The 24,765-nt window shown below is 40.6% G+C and overlaps 1 protein-coding gene across 3 annotated transcripts in view; it reads right to left on the reverse strand.

Moving 5' to 3' along the window:
* tbc1d16 (TBC1 domain family, member 16) overlaps positions 1–24,765 on the reverse strand; it is a 54,008-nt gene that overhangs the window by 27,666 nt on the left and 1,577 nt on the right. For 2 of the 3 annotated variants that reach the window (XM_072693162.1, XM_072693164.1), the window contains exons 2-4: positions 16,812–17,006; positions 15,474–15,885; positions 4,431–4,622 (exon numbers count right to left, since the gene is read on the reverse strand). In XM_072693162.1, the coding sequence (XP_072549263.1) occupies positions 4,431–4,622; positions 15,474–15,885; positions 16,812–16,977 (770 nt within the window). In that variant the 5' untranslated portion in view covers positions 16,978–17,006. Of the gene's footprint in view, positions 1–4,430; positions 4,623–15,473; positions 15,886–16,811; positions 18,241–24,765 lie in introns of those variants that run through there. The other variant, XM_072693163.1, reaches the window with a different exon arrangement.

Raw genomic sequence — 24,765 nt, forward strand, 5'->3', positions numbered from 1 at the left:
CAAACAAAGGCTGCACTTCTTGGCCACGCGGCCCTACAAAACGGGACAGCTTTCGGTGAGGTAATAGCTGAGAAATGCAGCCTTCCTTGGCCAGTTTCTCCTGAGGACTTCATTAACTGAATTAGCTGTGTTTAAATGGGGAGTTTGCATACGGCTGCATTCCAGTCTGCAGTGCTTAGGGAAATCCAGCTGATTCAATCTGTTCATTCAGAATGCCTCGCATTGCTGTTGTCAAGGCCATGTAATGAAACACACATAAAACACTGCGGTGCAATGCTGCAAATGGCAATAATACACACAACAGTGTACATGGCCGACACCAGAGATTTTCTTTTAAAAAATCTATTGCTTATGTACCACTACTGGAAGATTTTCCAGTATTGGCCATTAAAAACATATTCTCGAGTTAAGGTTTCAATCAGCTCTGCGAGAGGCTCCTCAGTCACAGGACGCTACAGTTCCTTGTTCAAACATTAGATGCATTTAGGTTGTGTTTCCACTTTACAGGAATTCACAGGCTGATGATGTGCTACCAAGAACACTGTGGTTGTTGTGGCGCAACAGATAACACCACTACCAGCCACGGAGTTACAACACGATGTGGGAGACCAGGGTTCGATTCCCGGTCTGGGTGACTATGCTGCGCTACACCAATAAGAGTCCTTGGGCCAGACTCCTAACACTACATTGGCCCTCCTCTGTAATGCGAGTAACCTTGAAGGTCGCTCTGGATAAGAGCGTCTGCTAAATGCCATAAATGTAAATGTAACAGTGATCAGCCCATCTCTACCCAATACTAAGAAAATATGATATAAATGTCTTGTTGTTTATTATAATTAATAAATAAATAAATAAAGACAAGCAGGCAGAATTGCCACAGATCGCCACAGTGCACTGCGTTATGACATGCTTGCTCTGGACCTGGTCCTGCAGGTTAAATATCACTCTGGCTAAAGCTGGAAACAACATATTGGAGTTGCTGGTCCTCATTCAGCAGACAAGAAATAATTCAAACATTTGGTACTACAACAAAAATGGAAGCTTACTAGTTTAGATTCGGTCTACTTCAATAATAAATGACAGTATTGTAGTCTTATAATAGTATTTTAATAAATACGGTATTTTGCTTGGATTATAACTCAGAATTTAATCCAATTGGACATGAACCTACTGAGGTGCAAAGCTAGCAAAACTAAATTACCACCAGCTTACCAGCGTCTGATGGTAAGAAATCTCCACCGTATTGATCATACAAGCTTAATAATACTAAACACTACTCCTTTTGCAGCCTCAAACTCTCCTTCAAACTAAACATTTCCACTCCCTATGCTTTGGAATCTCCCTTAAAATCCCCAAATACCCTGAGTGTGGTCTATTTTGCAGGGAACTATTGGGGTGACTGGAAAGCACCTAGTGCAAGGGACTGTTATCAAGGACTGTGGAGGCTTCTATCTAATACATTAGAGCACACAGCTTGTATTTATTTATGTATTTGTTTTTGAAAATTACATGGAGATATATATATATATATATATATATATATATATATATATATATATATATATATATATATATATATATATATATATATATAAAAAACAAACATACTGAAGCAAAAGTACTGAAACAGTAATGAAACTTTCTGGCGCTCTTCATGATGACTACAGAAACAGCAGAGCTGTGCTAGCCAGTTGAGTTATCACACCAGCTGCACGCTGAGGGGACAGTCCCTGTGACCAATGGACACTTTTCACAGCTAGTAAATATTTAAGTATTGTGCTGTCGTTTTTGTGAAGCCACAGTGACTCACATTCCCCAAAAAAAAAAAAAAAAAAAAAGGTCCTTGGTGTGACAGGCCCTGTGAGGACTTCTTCAGAAACAAGCATAAAACTTGGAAAGAAGATTTAGCGCGTTTTCCACACCTGCACCTGTCCGGGTAAATTTGAGGTGATGGTCTCGGTTCGGTTCTGTGATCTGACCTTGTTAACCTTATGTTAGTCATAAAATTACTACACCTGAACAACTGTTGCTGCTCCATGTTAAACTGCACTACTCCGAACACAGGACCGTCTTCCTGCGTTCTGGCTCCCGCCCCAGACATGTCTGACCAATATGCACATTTGGTACATTTGAATTTTTCCCTATGTAAAAACAAACCAAACCAAACCATGGAGAAAACTCACAACGTTTACAGACTCCTTAACTGATTCAGAGCAGAGCAAACCAACTGTAGATGTGAAAATGCCCTTTAAGCACCTCATGTAAGAATTGGTAGTTTTTGCTCCTGGGCGGCCCCTACAGTTGGGGATTTCACTTTCACACCACTGAAGTAAATACAAATTGCACAGTGAGTCACACCTCCGATAACCTTGCGCTTGTTGATTAGCTGAAGCCAAAGAATCATGTGGACTGACAACGTAAAATAATTGCGTAGAATTTTGAGTAGAAAATTCACACTGTTGTCACTTGGTCTGACAGATCTACGAGAGGCAGATTATATCTGCCTAATTTCTTTCATTTTACTCCAATCTTTATTATTAATACCATGACATCCTTCCACCTACTGAAATCTGGTGGAACTTCCTGTATTTAATATCGCAACACAACAAACAAACAATAAAATATCACAATGTCCATCCCCCCCCCCCCAACATCCTACAGCCCTATTACGCAGAATTACAGTTTACGCAAGTGGTCTCGTTCATGCTGCACCAAATTTACATAGTGCTGTTGCAATGTTCCGGACTAGGAGCGACAATGAAAAAGACGCTATTCTCAATACTCTGCTGGTCAATGGAGCACCAAAATGATCTTAAAGCTGTTATTTTAAAAGGTACAATTGCTACATAATATTCCTGTAACACAAACCTTGTATTTTTGAAAAACCTCACCACGCACACAATGGCTTTAACCATTCATTAAGGACAAACACTGTAAATTTATTAGATAACATTCTAATACAAATAAACAGCAAAGGGCAAGTCAAAGTCAATGAACTGAAGGTATACGCTATTGTTCGAATACGCCTACCCAAAGGTGTATAATACTGTTCCAAAATGTTCATAAAATTAATAGGTTTCATTCCCAAATCTGAATGGCTAAGCCACGTTCTCAGCCAACTGTTAAAATACTCCATTAACTGACACACATCACCACTTCACCACAACCAAATTTTCTATTAATGCACCAAGTCTGTTAATGGCCTGTTTTGCTGCTCCCACAGACAGCGGAGTGTACTGACAGACAGTAAGATCTGTCCATTTAAATTGAGGAGCTGAAAAACATTTATTTTCTTAACTACAGAGTAGGGTGATAAGCTCAGATAATAGCTCAACAAACGGAATTAATATGTTTATCTGGCTTTAAGGTTACTGGAATGTCTAACTAGCTTCAGATGTTTTGGCTAGATCTGCCTCATCTGCATCATTAAACCTAGGCTGTGTCTCAATTGGCCTCTATTCCTTATGTAGGGTGCCAACATTTTGTGAGTCTTGAATTTTAGTACTCTAGATGTCCAGCAGGGAATTGTGAACACACGATTGAATCTCAAATGACTGTTTGGTTAGACATCTGATGTGCTGTTGGGGTGCGGGAATTGTAAAAAGCCACGTATACACAGTAATATCAGAATATGACCACCTACCTAAAAGTGAGAATAACCATCCTGGCTTGGACAAAACCAGCGAGACATTGTGGTATGGACTGTATTAGATCACAGGAGGTGTTTATTATAGAGGTTAGCTGGTCCACAATGATTGCTCTGTACCACTTGCTGGAGTCTTTGCTCCCCTCTGGCATCTGTGGCCTGTGGGGAACCACCGTTATGCAGATGGGAGGCATTCGAATGTGCAAGATATCCATTCTCAACACACCTTCCCTACGGCAGCTCTAGAACAACCCACAAAGTTGGTGGTTTCCAAGATACTACTACTCTTTGCCTGCACCTTCGTGAACATCAGTCATTAATGCATTCTTTGCCCACGACAATTGCTTTGCACTACAACTGACCAGTGTGCTTGCTTATTTCTATATGCAGCAAACCCCGTCACATGGCATCTGTGATGTTCCTTTCCAAACCAGGGGTGGTCATAGCATTCCGATATGACTGTGACAGTGGGCGGAGGGTGGTAGCGTTTCAGAAACCGTTAACTTTGTGAGATGTTCTAGAGCAGCAGAAGTGAAGGTGTACTGAGGATGGACTCAAACACTGAGTGCCTCCCAACGGCATAACAGTGGTGCTCAATGGGCCATTGATGCCATAGAGGAAAAATGACTCCGGCGAGTGGTACGGAGAAGCCGAGGTTCATTTCTATAACGAACAACTTCCATCACCTAATGCAGCCCACATTACGTGGTGAGAAATTACGTTGTATAGAAATCTGCATATTTTTTGCATACAGAGTTCTTGTTGCGCTGCTAGAAGACCATACCTGAAGAAGAGTCGTAGTGACCTCATGTGACCGAGGTCCACTCTGAACACTCCACACAGCTGCTCTAGAGCCAGGACCTTCTGCTGCTCCTCCCACCGGACACCTTGCGATTGGCTGCTCTCTGAAGGGGCGTGGCTATCCAAGCTGGAGGCCGAGCTTGCAGAGTGGGTCATGGACTCGTCACACATCTCCCTGGAAAAGGGCCAACATTTTAGGCAGGAATTTCACCAATAAATTCTGATTGGCAGGTTGGACAGGGGGGGGGGAGAAAAACAACAGATAACAATGCCCACCTCTGTCAGTGCTAATGTATCGCAAGGCAAGTCCAAAAATAACTAGTCTCAGAATTCCCAGTGAGTTCATATCTCAATACAGGACTTAACTTGGCAGAGATGAATCTATTCCACAGCTGGGTCCAGTGTGTGGGGTTTAAGGGGGGAGGGGGGTGATGGTGTTTCTTTGTGTATGTGTATGTGACTGAAGGGGGACTGAGAATGAGAAGAATGTGGGGAAGTAACTGTGCTGGCAGGAGCAAAGCGGAGACACAAATCAGCCACACTGCCAGCTAGTTTCCCCTGTCATGCCCATCTCTCTCAGACCCACCCCGCCACGCACCCCTCTCGCTTTCTGCTTGTTTTTCCCAGAGCCGTAACATGAGCCGCAGCCTCTCGCTCTCTCTAACTGAGCGTAGCTAACAGGCCGAATGCACCTCCAGACACGTCCCTGTCAGAGTACCGCACCGGCAGGCCTGTGTTTAATGGCTGTGTGGTATTTGAGAGGACGTTCAGAGCGCAAACCAAAACAAGAGCGCACTCAGAGCCATATGGCGTGGCCAGGCCAGGGGACAACAGTGGAAAGAGTAAAGGGAAACTCGCTGCTGCGTTTTCATATTACCCAACTGTTCTAGCAATACATCACAATACACTGTCCTCTGAAAACATATCAAATTGTAATTTTATAGGGAAATACATGGGCCTCATTCACCAATATCGTCCTAAGAATTTTATTATATAACAAAGAATAAAAATATAAATAATATATAATATAATCAAAATAAGATTTTTTTGTATAACAATAATAATAATAATAATAATAATTATTCCAATAATCTGAAATTAAATAATTACAATTACCCAACAGCTAACAGATGCTGCCCAACATCACACAAAAAAAAGGTAACTTTAAAGGAGAAGTCCCAACTCTGTGAAAGTCAATGAAAAACTACCAGATTGAAATGATGAAAGATCTGTAAATCACATGGCGTTCAATAAATTGGGCATCGGTAACCGAAATCTGCAATCTCAGTGTCTCAACAGCTTGACTTTCCCCAGGTTATCACTAATATTTCATTCTCATCTCATTTTCTCATCTTTCAAGAGCTTCCATGACTTGGAAACTTGGACACTGTAGAACAAATTTCCTTGTTTGTCCGATTTTTCCTTCTTTTTGATTGACCCACCCCTTCATAACTCCCCTTAGCACTAGCAATGCTTCCGACGTCAGGAGGGTAAGGACTTAACACACCTCTCCAATGTGGCATTGCCATGCGGTCATCAGGCTCGGAGGAAAGCGACGTGTCCACAGCTCTACCACACCAGCTAACATACGCCTGTGCCAGCCAACACAGGCTGATGAGGGAGGGTGGAGCGAGCACCATTTGTGCATGGCCAATTGTGCTTTCTCGAACTGCTGATGGCAAAGCGGCATGGCTCTGGATTCGAACTTGTGACTCCTGGTCCATCGTGACAGTATAGTGACAGTAACAGTTGGTGTATGAGGCCAAATGTTCCTGTAATGGAAGCTAAATGCCATTTTTGACAATTTCTACTGAACCATTTATCAGTAAACTGTTCTTACAAGCTAAACGCCAACTTTCCAAAGCAAAAGAAAGAACAAAAGCAAATTAAAAAAAAATATCAGGTGACATAAAACTGATCTGAAAACAGCAACTGCCCTTTATTGTTGTATTAGATTTTCTCTCTCCCTCCCCCCCCATGTCCATCCACCCCTCTCTCTCTCTCTCTCTGGATGGGAGCAGGTAGGCTGAGTGCTCCCTGCTGGGATGAAGGCTCTCTGGGAGTGTTTCCGTCTCGTCTGTTGTACACAGCTATAAATATGTACAGCCTCGGGAGATTTACAGTACAGTACACTCACGCGTCTTATCTACAGAGGCTGCTTAACAAACCCCAGAAACATCACACCCAGCAGCAAAACACGCATGCTTTAATTGGAGAACACAGACCTCTTTTGATGGAATGAGAGAGGGACTGTTTTTTCACCTCTACAATCAGTCTCTATGTTCACAAACTCTCCTCTCGCTCATACTCACATAACCGCAGACACACACGCACACACACTCCCACACATTCCAAGTGACATGTTTCCAGTTTCCAGCCCCTTTAATGCCATCAATTAAATGTGAAGCAGCTTCCAGAGAGAGCAGCGAGTTCACGCAGCCAAAACAATCCTCATTTCTTTAATCCTCACAGCTGACCCGGAGAGCTCACACACACACACACACACACAAATCAAAAAGCAAAAAGCAAAGAGTCCAACAATACAATTACAGAAAGAGAAAGAAAGCAACAGTACAATAGAAGAGGAAGGATAGAAGGAATGATAAGGAAAAAAACAAAACAAAACAAAAAAAAAAACTAATAATACAATCTCAGGAAAGATAAAAAAAGAGAAAGAGAAATAAATAAATAAAGAAAATCAAACTACAACACATCTGTGGGAGAGAGAAACGGAACACAAAAGAGGAAATTAAACAATACAATTAAAATAGAGCAGAAAAAGAAAGACAAAAAAAGTTATAAAACAACTCAGAGAATCAGGAAGAAAGAAAGATACCATACGATGGACAGAAGCATAAGAAAACCAACCAACAAAAAAAACAAACAAAAAAACAAAGCAATCAAGAGAAGCAAAAAGAAAGAAAGAAAATGAACAAAAGAAAAATTAAAGATAGAAGAAAAGAAAGAAGGAAAAACAAAAAATGCAATTATGAGAGGCGAGAAAGAAAGACAGAAAGAAAATGAAGGAAAAAAAGAAAGATAGAAAGAAAAAGAAAACACCCCCAAGTGGTTGAGAATTCAGTTCTGCTAAGTCTGTAAGTCCGGCTGATGATTGAACAGGGAACATTGTGCCCACAACACCTGTTGGAACTGGTAATGCAAATTAGAGGGGTTGCTGGATTTGTTGCCCTCATCTCGACATAAAGAAAGCAAGCAAGCAAGAAAAAGACAGATAAAGACACAAAGCAAGAAAGAAAGCCGGACAGAAAGAAGGACAAAAAGATGAATAAAAAATAAAGATAAGATTAAGCAAAAAGAAAAAAAGAGGTAAGAAAAAAAAAGGATAAAGAAAAGAAGAAAAGTAAAGAAAAAAAATAGAGGGGTTTGTATGGATTTGTACCTCATCTAGACATAAAGAAAAAGAGAAAGAAAGAGAGACAAAGACAGGTAAAGACACAAATTACAGAAAAGCAAGAAAGAAGGAAGAAAAGATAAAGAAAAAAATAATGAAAAAAAGGAGGTAAGAAAGAAAAAAGTAGAAAAAAAGAAAACATCAATGGAACAGAGAGAAATGAGTGAAATAGGCTGTTCGTCACAAGCAGGAGATGTCGTTGATCTCCATGTCCATCAAAAACATTCTCCAGCTTTTGTTTAGCCATGCCTTAAAGACGGCAGTGAAAATGCCCCTTTCCTTCTTTAAGACACTTATCTGTTAGACCTGCATCCAAAACCACATGCGGAATGCTGGCCAGAGGACGAACAAATGCGAGATGACAGGTCGGCACAGAGAGATAAGCTAACTTGCGAGCTAGTTTTTGGTTGGTTAGCTTTCTTTAATAGAAAAAAAGAGGTTTCCTTGGCCTTTTAAGTCATCAAGACAGAGAATCCAAAAGCAGTGGCTTAGAATAAATTCTGTAGAAATTAAAGCTAAACAGAAAGAGTTGAAAAGAATGAAAGGAAGGAAGGAAGCAAGAGAGAAATAAATACAGCAGACGTGATCCAGGAAGCAAACTCAGAAAGAACAAAATGCTATCATGCTCTCTTCAGCCTGCTTAGTACAGCTTTCTCACTTTCTACTCACTCCACTCTACTAGAAAAAAGGCAAGAACAGAGCTGTAGAAGAAACACTGCAGCCTTTACCCCTCAGGAAGGACATTTTCTCCTCTGTGGCTCCCTCATGTGGCTGCTCATTAGCATTACAAGACACAAACCCGAGTTAACAAATTGCAAGAATCTGAATGTGCTTCTACACAAACAACTGAACACACTCTGAGGAGAGTATGTGAAGATTTCAGGATGCATGGAAGACCTGAGTCAAGACTCGTCTCTGTCCTGCAGAGTCCCTCACGGTCTTTAAATGCAGACTGAAGATGTTGCACTTATGATGTGTGTTTTTTTTCTCTAGGCATGATGCGTGTAGGTTTTAGGTAGCTGAGTTTAACAGTAGGCTGGACTCTAACCTATTTTGTTCTGGCTAGTATTTATTCCCATAATGGATATCAAAGCCCTTTGTAAGTCGCTCTGGATAAGAGAGTCTGCTAAATGCCGTAAACCTTAACGATTTAGGCACGCTAACATTGATGCTACTTACAGTATTTGAGATTGTATTTCAGACCCTACATATTTCTTGGTTGACAGACTACATATGGACTAAGGGGATAAACTGTGTAAATTAGAGCTACAGTATTTCTTTAATGTCGAACAACTAAATTTTTAATTCGATTCTGGAAATCAAACTAGCAGTGGCTCAAGTCTGGCATTCATTAACACAGAGTGTTGCTTTACACATTTCACAAAGTTCAGATGGACAAACAGGACATAAATATTATAAACACTGCTTAAAAACTGCTGACCAGCTGGTTTTTGGATGGCCTAAGCTGATCTTTGATGGTCAAGCTGGTTGAAAAGCTGGATATCCAGACAAAAACAGACCCTACACCGGTAAAGTTAACTGGTTAACCAGCTCATGACCAGCTTAGGGTATGCTGCATTTGATTTTGGTCATGATAAGCTGGTCAGACTTCATGCTGGTCATGCTAGTCGACCAGCTTGGTCATGACGGTCATGTTTGTTGACCAGCTTGGTCTTCCTGGCCATGCTGATCAACCAGTATGGTCATGCTCATCAACTAGCTTAGTCATGCTGGTTAATCAGCATGGCCATGCTGCTCAAGCTGGTTGCATTTAGCATTTAGAACCAAGTACTGAATAATGAAGATACGCGTTTCACATAATTAGGTACTTTTAATACTATTGTGAGGAAGCACATATGAATGTCCCCATGTTCCTTATAGGTTCTTTAAGCAATGTTTATTTTAACCATGCTGGTTGCATCCATTTAGCAACATTAACTCACACTTACACCCATTCAGAGCGACTTACATAATTAATTATTCATTATAATTTGAATTATGTTACAAAAGGTAGGCAAATGTAAGTTAGGAGTCTGATCTGGCCGGAGAATTGAACCCTAGTCTGCCATGAGGAAGGTAGTGATGTTACCCGCTATGCTACAGCAAAATGAATTGTACCACTCTGTGCTGTTATTCATGTTTTTTTTTTTCACATTTATATTTATTTAAAAAGCAAGTAAATGCTATTTTTTATCATTTACAAACATTTCTACAGACATGCTTCTTGAAGTGATTTGTCCAACAAAAGCCATTTTATGCTGATAAATTATACTGTTCCAGCTCCAAACCTGGCTTGTGCGCCCCCAAGTGGTTGAAAAATTAGTTTTGCTAGGTCTGTAATGACGCTTCAACTGACAACGAAACAGCAGAAGAGAGTAGAAATTCGTCACTTCCCTGTGGTCTGGAGGACCAGCTTTTTTGGACATGTCTAAAAGCTGCTGTGTCGCATTATACACGTCTAACCAACCAATCAAACAAACAAACACAAAAACATCATGTGTATGATTTTCTTCACTTCCTCAAAAGCCCAAAAACAACACAAGGAGAGATTTGTGGCTAAAGGACATCTGCAGTGAAGATACAATTGTATTTCTGCTATTACTATTATTTAATAACTTCATTCAATAAAATCATTAATTATAAATAAATAAATAAATAAATAAAAGGGTCAGTCAAATTACAGGGACTGCTTTCACTCCAAAAATGGATGAGGGCATTATAGAAGGTCTATAGCTGCCCATTGGTGGCAGCGGGGACGTAGAACATACTAATACATCAATAGTGACAACTGCACTCTAGATCAAAAGGCTCACTCTTTAACCTAGCTTTCAAGACCCAGATGAAGAAGTCCCGACCTCCAAACAATAACACACCTTCAGCAAAACCGCTGTTCAAAGCCAGCCTACTCTTTGTTGTGGTAGTAACACTGTCCTCGGGCCACTCCAGCCTCCAGACGTTCAAAAGTGGCCACTTTTCAAAAGAGCAAATAAGAAGGTACCTCAACTAACCTCAAGGCGAGGTATAGCCAAAAAGGTCAAAAGGTCAAGTTGAAACAACCGACAGAACAATCACTCTTCAAAGAACAAACATAGTGAACATAAACAAACTGACATTTCAGATTACTTTGTATCCTAACTTCTACTGAAGCGTTTACCTGTTTATCCACTTGATCTACTTATCTCCTTTTTTTTAAAAATCCAAATCGTTAATGATAACAGTTATTCTACGACTTAATTGGCTGAAAATTTTGCATTTTGGGTTTAGTTCTCTTATTCACTTTTATTCACGGTAGGTGTTCAAAAACAACTTGAGCATAAATAATATGTAATGATGGAAAAAAGAACAGTAATTCCAACTGATTAGACAAATATTATGATGTACATTCGATCACAATAACTGGTGTATTGTAGGGATTTCCTGATCAAGTTAATTTCCCCCCGATCGAATCAGAGTCTCTTAATTTTGAGTATCAGCTGATACCAATCTGATCTTTGTGTTTGTATAAATAATACAACCACAGTTTTAAATAATAAACACATTAATATTATATAATATTATAAATAATACACAACACAGTTTAGATGTGTTGTTAATTAATGCTGAGATAAAATATACTATATATAAATAATACAAATATAACAGTAGTAGCAGTTTCTATAATGAGACATTCTGGACTGACTGATTTAGTTTAGTAAAGACTTTTCTTAAAATGACTGTTTTATAGCGTGTTTAATATCTTATAATCCACTCTGACCAATCAGCTCCCAGTGCCTTTAAAACACTGCAGTGAAATCACTTTGTGTGTGTGCAGTTTTACACACTCTGAACTAATATCTGTTGCTGTTTATAACTGTTTGATAGTGGGATGAATGTGCTATGAACAGGGTTCTACAGCGAGTGTGTATTAGCATTAGCATTAGCCTCCCGGTTCTGAATGTGCTTGGTTCTCTGGCAGGTAAAACGGAGAATTTCTGTTTTAGTTTTCTTAAGTTTTAGATGTTAAACCGGATGTTATACATTTTACCCAAAGGCAAATTTGCAGAATTTGAGAAAGTCAATCAAGTTATATATAAATATATAAAAAATAAATACAATCATTTTTAAAAAAAGAGACTTAAGAGCAACACTATTTAGCATTTTACCATACTCCAATACCATACCATACTCTGAAACTGCAGCATATAACCTGGTCAGGATGGCAGGACAACCCTCACAAGTCTTATTCATGTAAAATTCTGTAATATCGCTCTACCGCCTCAGATCACATGCTCCTTTCACTTTCAGTGATGGCTCAGTTTCTCTCAGCTTGCCCAGAAATGCATATATATCATTCACATTCTTTAGGGATAGCTCAAAGCTTGAATTTCACTCCCTCGCTGTAAGGGGAATCACTTGATTTGGGGTAAAAGCTAGTATGTGGTTCCTCCAAGACCTCCAGCTACTTATACCTTTTTTTTCTGCTAACAACACAATATTAAACAGCTGAAAGAACTTGAAGAATGCCAACTGTAAAATCTGTTACATCCGAGTAATGGTGCTGAGGGAGGGCCATCCTACCCACCCAGAGTGAAAGAGGCCAGTTATGCTCTCTTTTGGACTCCCGGCTATGGATGGCTGTGAACACAGACTAGCTTAATTTAAGTACTGAAAGTTAAAAAAAAAGTATTAAATTGTTTGCCAAATTGCATTACATCCATAAGTTGTGCAACTACCTACGGAATTAAGGCACGTGTTGACTGCCCTTTAGGAGGTAAACAGAGTATGACTATTTGTCATCACCTAGAAAGTCCCAGAAACTGATCCAGAAATATTTTAATACGATTTCATACACTTCAATGCTTCCATTTAATATGCACCAGTGCCAGCTCAACTAGAGTCTGCATGCATGGTTTTACAGATAACACCACAATCTTAAGCTTTTTATCACAGTATGTAATATATACACACACACACACACACACCTATCCTATACATACAATGCTCTGAACTTCCTTCCACAATACTGAAATATTCGCCAAACCTTCCGGCAAGAGATCACCGCAACATCATGTGTAGCACATGAAGGAAATGTAATATACGAGATAGTATCCTGCTGAGGAACATAAGCCCTGCTAAGCTAGCATGAATTATGGATAAGCTCCGTGCTGCTACAGTTACTGCATGCACTACACTGACCTGACCTGCTCCAGCACACCGCTTCAAATGCACCACCAGACCACTGGATCAGGAGCTTCGTGGTCAGTGTTAGCATTGCAACCGCAAATGTTTTTGTGCCCTGTGTGCTTTCGCTGGAAATTCATGCACAATAACTGAACATTACACTGACACTTAGACCTTAAAGGTCCTTAGGGAAGCTTTCAAAGAGATGCGTGGTTAATGTTTTACAATCCCTTTTTAAAATGCAGGGGCTCCAAAGGAGTGCCAAAGGATAGAGTGCTTGGCAATGCTTCTGTTCTGAACGCTGAGGCAGAACCAATCAAAATATCCATTTTTAAATGGGGGTGGGACATCGGCAAACAGTAAAACCCGCGAGGTTAGTGGGAGAGACTGCTGCTGCTCGTTACTCTGCTGCTCAGTAAATGTTTCACTGCTGTGGTGAACTAGTGCGCTTGGTCAACACTATTTCCTGTAGCGCTGCAGTTATTTGTTAGCTGCAGCAGTGTTTTTGCTACCGGATTGGATGTTAGCTAGCGAAGAAGTCAATCACCCTTTACGTTGCACACAAAAGAATTGGACCTCGCCTTTAACCCATCCGTGCAGTGGGCAGCCCCCCACCACGCTGCAGCACACTGGGAGCAGTAGGGGGTTAGGAGTCTTGCTCAAGGACACTTCAGCCATATTCTGTCAGTTCAGGGGATCAAACCTTGTGGTCACAAAGGCTGCTTCTCTAACTGTGTGAATCCAGTGAACCCTGGAAAACACACATCAGTGACCATGTTTCAGAAAAGAGTATGGGGCATGTTATTATAGCAATTAGAGAGGTTGGTCGATGTAGTTGGTCTGTCTGTAGCCATGTTTTTTTTGTTGCACAAAATTGTTGCACTTTAATCAACAGGCACCCATTGAATTGTTGGACTGTATAGTCAATACAGTCTAATAAATACCATTTTATAACCTCATTGCAACTGCTAAAACAACCAAAAAAGAATAATCTGAGCACAGTACAGACCTTTGTATGCCGTCGCTAACTGCTGGCCACTTCAGGGGTGCGCTGCAAACAAGTGGAAATGAGTCCTGAACTGTAGGAGGCTAGTTATGTGACCCAAAGAGACTAAAACTGTAAATAATACTGCTTCTAAACTAAAACAAATGATGATAATGAGCCAGGTATTTTCCATCAACAATTACATCTCTAGAGGCTAAAAATATTGCTGAGAACGTGGACGACTCTGAATCGATTCACAAATGGCAAAAAAGGATTTTCTAAACATTGATAATGGAATATTGATGGAACACGAACGCCAGAAACTTGGAAGTGCGAAGGTGAAGTGGCGACGGACAGCCAGCAGCTTGCACAGAGACGCAAGATGGGTGATGGGTGCATTTAAAAGGTATGGAAGCACTTTGGTTTAACCAGCACGAAAAACTACAACCAGGCGTTTATCGTTGTCGCCAATCAAAGGACCATCGCGAAACACAATCAGAAAAGGGGGAAACAAATTACAAACTCTACTGCAGCTTTTATTGCCAAGCATCTGCATCCGTATTCCAAGTCAGTGAGAACCAGGGCTTTCATTGCTGTAAGTTGAGTTACAGCACTGTGATCCCCAAACTGTACAATGAGACCAAAACCAAGGTGATGTAAGAAAACAGGTAGGATAGCTGTAACGTGATGCATGGACAGTCACTGAAACTGAAATGTATTTGTGCCTTTTTTTTTTACCAATAACTGGCAGGATCAAGATGATCATCGCATCACAGCCCTCTGAACTATAATCTAATTGTGAGGAGCCTAAAGATTTCCACCCCTACTCCCAAGTAAAGGTAAAGGTAAAGGTCCACATATTTGTCACTGTACTATGTACAGCGAAATGTTTCCTCCACATTTAACCCATCTGTGGTAGTGAACACACACACACACACACACACACACACACACACACACACACACACACACACACACACACACACACACACACACACTAGTGAACTAGGGGCAGTGAGTACACACACACCCAGAGCGGTGGGCAGCCAACTCCAGCACCCGGGGAGCAGAGAGGGTAAAGGGCCTTGCTCAAGGGCCCAACGGTGGCAGCTTGCCGAGCCCGGGAATCAAACCCACAACCCTGTTATCGATAGCCCGGCGCTCTAACCACTGAGCCAGTATATGTGCATGTGAGTAGTAAATCTTTGACTGTACGCATTAAACATCTTCCTTGTTGGTGTAGTGGACAGTCTCTCCACCCGTCACTAGAGGGTTTAGTTCCCCGACATGGAGACCGAATGCTTTTACAGGCAGTTGTGGCCTAAAGTTGGAGGACTGGAATGCCGCCGGTTTGATCCCCAGCAGGAACAGTTACCACAAGCTGACTGGTCCAATAACCAATAAGCTGACTGGTCACCTGTTTGTTCGCATAAAGTTCATCCAGAAAAGACGTGTTCAACCCCTCTCACCTGCTCTCGTTGTCCAGGAAGACGGAGCTGCTGCTTTCTCCTAGGGCCTCGCTGACGGGGGACAGGCAAAAGGGCGAGGAGAAGGTGTCCGAATCGGAGCCCAGCGTGCTGTCCCGGCTCACCTCGTCCGCAGACAGCTCGCATGAGCCCTCGTCTCCGTCCTCCAGCTGCAGCTGCTGCAGGTTCGGCTCCCCTCCCGCCTCCTCGTCCTCCTCTTCCTCCGTGGCAGGTGGTGGGCGGGGCTGAGGCGGATGGGCCCGGCGGCGCGGGTTACGACGCACTGGGGAGCTCTCCGGAGTGATGTAGCGCAGAGCTTCCTCGTCCTGCCGTTGGATGCGAGAGTTGGGCACCCACGTGAGGATGAGGGTGGAGCCCAGAGTCTCATCCTTCTCCAGGTGCACACACAGGTAACCTGAGCCAAAGAAAATAGAGCTACTAAGTTACGCCGTCCTATCTGGGTGAACAATGACTTGTAAGACTGACAATTTATGTCCAAAAATAATGATACAGTAAGACAGTAGTCCTTAGTGTCCCAGAGTCTCAGACTGCACAGAAGTTGGGGTAATCATGGTGATGTAAACAACCCAGTGGCTACAGGGAGTTATTTTGAAGCTTTTGTTTTCTGGCAGAAGGTGGACACTGAATTTCTCTGGTATATCAGAGCATGGAGGTAAAGTTATGCTTATGTTTCACTTATGCTTATGTCCAAACAGGGCAGAACCGGTCTTATTTCACATTTTCAATAGCTCAGCAGTTTGTTGGATACCGTCCAACCCTACTGGTAGTCAGTCAGACACAATTTGAGACACTTTAGATAGTTAAGACAGTTTAGGTGGGGTGGAGCTGTGATTTGTGAAGACGGGTTGTGGAAAGGTGCTGCTAATATGAAATCCACCCTCATTTTAATTAGTATTGGGATAATCCCTGATGTTAGTCTAAGGAGAAATGGCCAATTACGTTCTTTATTTTGTGTCCTCATATGTGGACATTACATTTCTGTTTCTCTGCACCATGATACTTAATTTTATAAAACTGCCTCATATGAGGACATTGTTTTTTGCAAAAACGACTTCCTGTACAAAGACTAAGTTTAGTTTTTATACTTGTTAGGTCCTACTAATCCCAAATAGCTAGAAGAAATGAAAAATACACATCAGGTCTCAGCCAAATATAGTTCTTTATTTGGCAATTATGGTGCATGTAATCAGGAGCCTATAGCTAAAAAAAGAAGCAGCTTAACAACATTACACTAGATTAGATTAGATGTTCATTTTTAATTGCTGAACTAATCCAGGTTATCCTAGACTTTATAATAGCGTGTGTGTGTGTGAGCAGTACCTGGATGGTGTTCTGGCAGGCCAGGCAGCGGCTCAGCCGGGTGCACACACACATTGTTCTTGGAGAAGATGATCTCTCCATCCAGCACGGGCCGTGACCCCGCATTGAAAGTCAAGAGGTCAGAGGCTTTGGAGGAGGCGCGTCGCAGGAGTCGACCAAATGACATCTCCGGCACCAGGGTACTGATCCCATCCTCTGAGAGACAGAAAGAGAAAGCGACAGAGAGAGAAACATAAAATGTAGAGTACCCTAAAGTAAATGTACGTACAGTGAGCTTACAGAGAAGAAGTGAAACAAGAAAAATGTATAACTTGCTTTCCAGTTTCCAAGATAGATACAAAGAGTCGCAGTGTGATCATGTAGACAATTACACACTCACTATAATTCACTGGTTTGTATACAGATCTGCAACAAGTAGAGAGACTGGAACACTGTTAGAAACAACAATAGCCGTACTGTACCACTAGCTCCCCAGCTGACTTTCAGCACAGTTCAGCATTAGTGAGAACATCACTACAGAGATGACAGGACTCATCAATACGGAGAAATTGATTACACTTTAAATATTGTGCAATCATAAATCTTTTGAACTGCACCAGCTATATGGTTACAGACAGTCCAAGCAGTGGCTATGGAAAGAAAGGACCAGGCTGATTTATGCTGGACAGTAATTGCAAACAGAATATTCCCACAACTGAATAATGAATAGGAGCATAAAAATGCATTGACGCACTAGGCCAATTGAACTGCATCTTTTTTTTAAATGTTAAAATAAGGGTTAGGTGGTATAATATTTCAGTTTTGCACTGTATTTAAAGATGCAGACATCACAAAATGAGGACAGTGTTTCAAAATTACGACTTATCTGATGTGTAAGATTTCCACCGTAGTTGTGAGTTGCTGAGTTTGTTTAAAAGGGAGAATCAAGCAAACCTGGATATCAACTGTGCCTAAAAACAGTCAAAAACACTCCCAAGACCATTCCCTCAACTTTGCGTCCTCAGGTATGCTTCTGTATCCTCTAAACAACTTTATTCTCAACACTTGAAAATCACTTTTGTAGTAGACCATTTGCAGTAGTGCTTCTGTAGCTCTCAGCTTGTCAAGAAAAATGTGTCATTTAGCGGTGGCTCAAAGTTTACATTTCTCGATTGTAAGGGGAGCCCGGGAGCAAGAAATGCCAAGTCTCTGTAGTGTTTTACGTTACATTATGAACTAAGATAAAATTAAGAGACCACCCATTAATTTCTCTGGTTGTACTATTTATAGGCAATGTGTTGCCTATAAATTAATGGAAAATTTATATTTGTGTTGTAACCATAGACAACATTTCCCCTACATTTCAAATAAAAATATTACTATTCAGAGCAATCGTTTGCAGAAATGCCAACTGCTCAAAAACAACTGCCCAAATAATGAAAACAATATATATAAAATAATAATAATAATAATAATAATGCAAAGAAGTTATTATTCAACTTTAAACAACACACTACTAATATTTGAACTTTGAGAGCATTTAGAAATCACCATGGTGGAATAACCTTGACTGCCAATCATAGCTTTCATATCTTGGCAGGCTATCCACTAGTCTTTCACATTGCTGTTGGGTGACTTATACAAACAAACAAACAAACAAACAAATAAATAAATAAATATATATATATATATATATATATATATATATATATATATATATATATATATATATATATATATGTGTGTATGTGTGTGTATATATATATATATTTGTAGACTCTGTGCAGTCTATGCAGTCTGTTACTACAAGATGTTTCCAATGTGATTCTGAATATTTCTCCTGCGATGTTAAAGGACAGATAATCAAAACAGTCTGTGTTTTGTAACATTTGTAACAAGACTGACATTAGCTCACCACACACTAAAAGCCCCACCTTATTTTTCCAAGACATTTTCAGTGGGCTAACTTTTAGGCCTAGTCGTGGTGTGGATGTGAGACCAAAAAACAAAGGCATGTTCACTGTGTGTATGCAAGCATTAGCAGCAGCCTGTCTGATGAGCTGTGTAGTTTATCTCTTCGGTCAGTGTTGCCTTTACATTTCACTAAACTAAGAGGGATTAGAAGAAAACAACACAGTTTTAGCTCTGTTTTCCTATCTCAGTCATTCACCATGCTACCCTGCTGAGCTTCAGCTGTGGATGCAGTGTGTTTCTATCACACTTTTTGGGTCATGTATAACCCTGCTCAGCACTCTTGGTCATCTGCATTTTCGCTCTTTCAGTCATGTGACGGAAACAGCTTGTGCAAACGTCATCAGACCAATGGTAACACTTTAGTTTAAGGAACACGAGTTAGGGGTTTATTAAGGTCTGGGTCTTTGTTCAATGAAACCTTAGACATTTTCAAACTGATTATTTCATTCTCTATGCATTCTCTATTCATTCATTATAACCTTTATTAAATGTTTAGAGATCTGCTGTGTGAAAATCACTAACAGTTGCAATATTAGGAAATAATGCACAATAAACATTTTGTTAAGACCACATTATGCTAATTACATAGTGCTGTTTAGTCTCTAGTGATAACCTTTAGCACCTGAAATGTTCATGACACAGCCTGCAAGGTGGGCAGATATTTGTTTTGTATGGAACACATACCAACATACTAGATATTCGTATTCTCTAATTACTTATCCCTGCTAGAAAATCCAGCTCAAGACCAGCTGGTTTCAGATGGCCAACGCTGATCCTCATTGCCCTATGCTGGTAAGTTGGCTGGTTAACCAGCACAGTTTATGTTGCATGTTGCGGTCATGCTGGTCAACCAGCTTGGTCAAGCTTGGCCATTCTGGTTGTCTAGCTTGGTCGGATTGACCATACTTGTAAATTAGCTAAACCATCAAACAAAACCATATCCTGTGCTGGTCAAAAGCTTAACTGGTCAACAAGCTTAACCAGCTTGAGATGGCCAGACTGTTTTGTTTTTTTTCCACATGAATCAAGGTGCTGCCGATTGCACAGTAAAAACGACACTTTCATTTTAGGCAATAATTCATGCTCCATCACGACTTGCACAACTACATCTTAAACTGTTTACTGTGCCTGATATTTACACTTATTAGTGATATTCACGTAACAAACCTCTAACTGTGTACCAACAAAGGTCACTATAAATAAAGCATTATGCATAATCAATAAATTATTCAGAAATTCATATAAACACCTTCGCTCATAACATTTCGCTTCTGCTGAGTAGTCGAGTGTCCGATAGTTCTTTGTCATGAGCTTTGTCAGGAGTTTATTGGTCACTACCTGTGTTAGCAGGTTTGCATCATTAGCTGCAGTTGACCAGTATGGCATTTTTTTCTGAATGAGGTTCAGAAGGTGATAAATATTGATTTACTGCATTTGTTATGTACAGTCTGTCACTAAAACACTGTATATACTATTACTATTATATAACTGTGACGTTCAGATATATGTAGGCCTACGGATTTACAGCGATTACAGACCTGTGACATCACTAATTCTGCATCCTACTTCATCTCCTTCACGTGTAAGAACGTTATCTCCCATTTAGCATATTTCCTGTTGTGCAGGGGACTGACCAGCTACCTTCATGTTGTTTTAGCCGAACAGACGGCGATGAGGGTGGAGTACAGGGGTGCTGACGAGTCTTATACAGTATAACAGGAGATCAGTGAGAACATGGACAAGGAGCTGGCCCAGGAATTGCTGCTGACTAACTAACTGTCTATTATCCAAAATGTGAATCGAATAGTAGAAGCCCTGCTGTAGACTCTCCGATCTGTTTTGCGCTCCTGGAAAAAGTCCGGTGTTCGTACTCAGCCCTGGCTCTGCAAATGGGAAACAAACACAGTGGGCCACACCAACACTATTTTAGCCAATAAGCAACAGGGGGCATTCATGCTCATTGCACCGAACGGGGGAGAAGGGGGGCAGGGGAGACTGTCTGTTGAACTTGCTAGCTAGCTTTGTGTTGAACTACATGCATTGTCAAGGGGAGGTGAGAATCCAGCATCATATACAGCACATGTAAATAGGAATTTTTAATATGCTCAAACTAACACATACTTGTTTGCTTGCACAGATATACTGAAGGTGATCTAAAAAAATTGCTAAATTATAAGTGAAATTTGCATACGATCAATACATAATTCAGCATTTTCTATCCAGCACCTTTACCCATTTACAATAATATGCCATCAAATTAGACGTTTTCACATCTGGTAATGAACATAAGCAGTTTCAGCAATGGTTAAAAAACGAAAAAAAACATGAACATGAAGACAACCGGCTCAGTTAACAGTTACGAGTGTTAAATTTATGCCACGTCGACCTCCTGGCCCAACAGCAGGTTTATCACTGACTAATCTAGAGTCACACCTTCGACAAATACATCTTGACTGTGTGTGCACACACACACACACTCGTACACTCGCTGACACAACTGTGTGGGAAAACCACAAATGGCAGCCATTTAAGATGGTTATTATGTCAGAACAAATTCGGGATCAAAACTTTTAATCAAAAACACTCCAGTTCCTTCTTTCACTTCCAGCAAATGATATGCCTAAGCGGGTCTCTGCTACCCACAGTACAAGTTTAGTGGGTCAAGGAAATTATGCAATGTGTTCGTTGTTGTGCAACTTCTCCTCATCAGGAGGTTTTGTTGTTTAACAGGTTGTGGTTTAGGCCTGATCATGGTTCTCTTTAATCAAGTAACGTTTTCTATTGAAAGCGGCCTCCTATTCCTCCGTTTTGTTTACCTCTCCTGATTACCTCTAGCCCGCTGTTTCCTGCATAGATAACCTCATCCACACAAACTGCTCTTTGCACTGATCCGAGACCAGCTTACCAAGCGTGACTAACTGGAACTGCTGTATAGAAACCAGCAGACGTAGTCTCGGTCAATAGAAAACCTTTGACCCAGCGATACTGTGATAATTTATCACTATTGCAAATTTCCATTAATTATATACACTCGCTGAGCCCTCGTTAGAAACACTACACTAATACTGGGCAGGGCCTTTCTTTGCACTTGAACCAGCCATGATTCTTCACAAGACGTTGCTAACCCCAACCCTGGTCCATGTTGATATGACTGCATCACACAATTGCTGCAAATTATTCAGGAGCACTTTCAGGCTGACTTTTCACGTCCCATCACATCCAAAAATCGTTCTCTTGGATTTCGAGCCAGTGACTGGAAATGCCATAGAAGAACACTGAACTCATCGTCATGTTCATGAAATAGTCTGGTGATGACTTTCGCTTTGTGACATGGTGCATCATTTACTGGACGAAGGGTAAATTGTGCCCATAAGGGCTGCACATGGTCAGCAGAATCTGCGGCATTCAATCGAGATTGATCAGACCAGGCTTTGTTTTTCCAGACTTCAGCTGTCCAGTTTGTGAGCCTGTGCCCACTGCAGCCTCAGCTTTCTGTTCTTGGCTGACAGAAGAGGAACCCAACGTGGTCTTTTGCTGTTGTAGCCCACCCGCCCATTTGTCGAAAGATGCTTTTGTGCTCAGCACAACTGCAACTGAGTGGTGATCTGAGTTACTGCAGCCTTTGTCAGCTCAAACCAGTCTGGCCATTGTCCAGTGATCTCTCATCAACAAGGTGCAAGGTATATATTATATACACACACACACACACTTGCCTTTTTTAAGCATTTTTAAGCTGACAGTAACTAGACTTTTGTAGGTTCTGCTACAAACATTACTTCAGGCTGAAGACTGCTAAAGGTAAAGGTGCATGTATTTGTCACTGTACTATGTACAGCGAAATGTGTCCTCCGCCTTTAACTTCAGGCCTTTTGGAAATCAGGTCATCTTTTACTCGCTTGACTCTTCACAGTTACAGAATTTTAACCAGGGGTGCTAATTTGTTTTTATTTAACCCCCCCCCTCCACCCATGCCACTATATATGGGATGTAAGCACCGATTGGTACAACACAAATAAATAAATAAATAAACAATACATTGTGTATATACATTGTGAGCTGTGGTTGGAACTGAACCAACAATATCAATAACTTACCAATAGCAGTAGCGTTTCTGTACAGACAGACACAGATAGATATAGATATATATACTACTGGGATGAATAAAACTTACAAACAGTAATTTTATTTACAGTTTTTGCACCCCTGTTTATTTGGCATCAATAATAAATCATTTAAATGTGGCAGGTACACAGATTTAGTGCTCTAAAACTAGCAGACATTTCATAATTCACTTAGAAAACCAACAAAACCAGCATCTTAGGGTTAAGATTAGCATAACTAGTGAAAAGAGTGCAGAGTGACACTTACTTAACCCTTTAAGAATCATCTTGTGCTACAATGTACTTGGGAAACCCATCCGAGGTCATTTACACAGAGGTGTCGGTGGACTAGGGGGCAAATATGCAATGCCAGTACAAAAGCATTTAAAGCAACACTACGGGAAAATGGCCATTTCTAGCTCTTGTGCTCCTCTCACAGTTGGAAAGTGTAATTTTCCCTTTAAACCACAACTAAAGGAAATAATTTTCTGGACAAGCTGAGAAATAATGTCCCTGAAAGTAAATAAAACATGTGGACTGGTGTGATATGGTAATATTAGCGGATTTGACACAAATATGACTTGGGTTATGCAGTTCTCGCAAGCATTATCCTGCAAGTTACGACCTACAGTTAGTAGCGTGTCGAGCCTGGAATGGCAACGAAAGTGACGGTATTCTTCTTGTTACAGATCAGTGAAGCATCACAATAATTGTAAAGCTGTTATTTAAAGGTAAAAATGCTACATACTGTTGCTTTAATCTGCTGAATAGCAATATCATTCCAATAACCCAACATATTCCCATGCAGTTCTACTCCAGAAGGGCCAAGTATTGTAGTTGATGGATATCTGACAGGTCATGTATGAAGTCTGCCTTCAATTACAGAGGGCTAAGTGTCTGCTGATGATCTGCAGCGGCCTACTGACCTTTGCTCTCAGAAAACAACTTTCTGATATTCTGCAGACTGAATAAATCACCCAGGCCACAAGTCAAAGATCAGGAGACAAAAGGAAACATCCACCAGCACTTGAAGAAATAAAGTCAGCAATGTAGCCACACCAAAGGAGTGTGTATGGAGTCACAGTGACCTGGAAAAAAACAGGAGCCACCCAATTTGGCTAGCTACAAAACCCAGCTAACACAGATGAAGCTAATAAGATTTTCTCAAACAGGCTTCAGAGGGGCAGATCACACCCATTAAGCAGTTACCGCTCCTAACAGCTCCAACACCAAACTTCAGGAGCCAATTTCCCAAACAGGTATTAAGCCTAGTCTTGGACTCTTGGAGCATTCTGAACGATGATTCTCCATTGAAAGTAAAATTTAGTGTCGGATTAATCCCTGTCTGGGAAACCAGACCCAGGTTATTCAGGCATCTATTTGTACCATCAGACTAAATATACAGCTAATGACATTAACTTAATAGACACTACTTGCCTGTAAATGATTCCTGTACACTGGGTTATATGGTCACATAGTTGTCATAATACCACCGTTTTGAACATGTATATCGAATTAAAGAACGTTACAAGTTTCCAAACTGTTACAAGTTGATACATCTTTGCAAACTGTTACAAGTCAGTGTAGCAAACTGTTAGAATTTGTTACACATTTCCCAAATCTTTACAAATTAAACTTTGTAGGTTGTTACAAAATATTTTTTGTAAATGTTGAAATTTTGCAAATAGTTATTAATTCAAATGTTAGTTGTTACTAAATGTTAACATTTTGCAAACTGTTACAATTTTGCAAACTGTTGCTAAATGTTACAATTTTGCAAACTCTTACCAATTAAAATGTTAGTTGTTACTAAATGTAAACATTTTGCAAACTGTTACAATTTTGTCAAATGTTACAAATTAAAATGTTAGTTGTTACTAAATGTTACAGTTTTGCAAACT

The sequence above is a fragment of the Salminus brasiliensis genome, chromosome 12, assembly GCF_030463535.1.
Source record: "Salminus brasiliensis chromosome 12, fSalBra1.hap2, whole genome shotgun sequence".
Classification (NCBI taxonomy): Eukaryota; Metazoa; Chordata; class Actinopteri; order Characiformes; family Bryconidae; genus Salminus; species Salminus brasiliensis.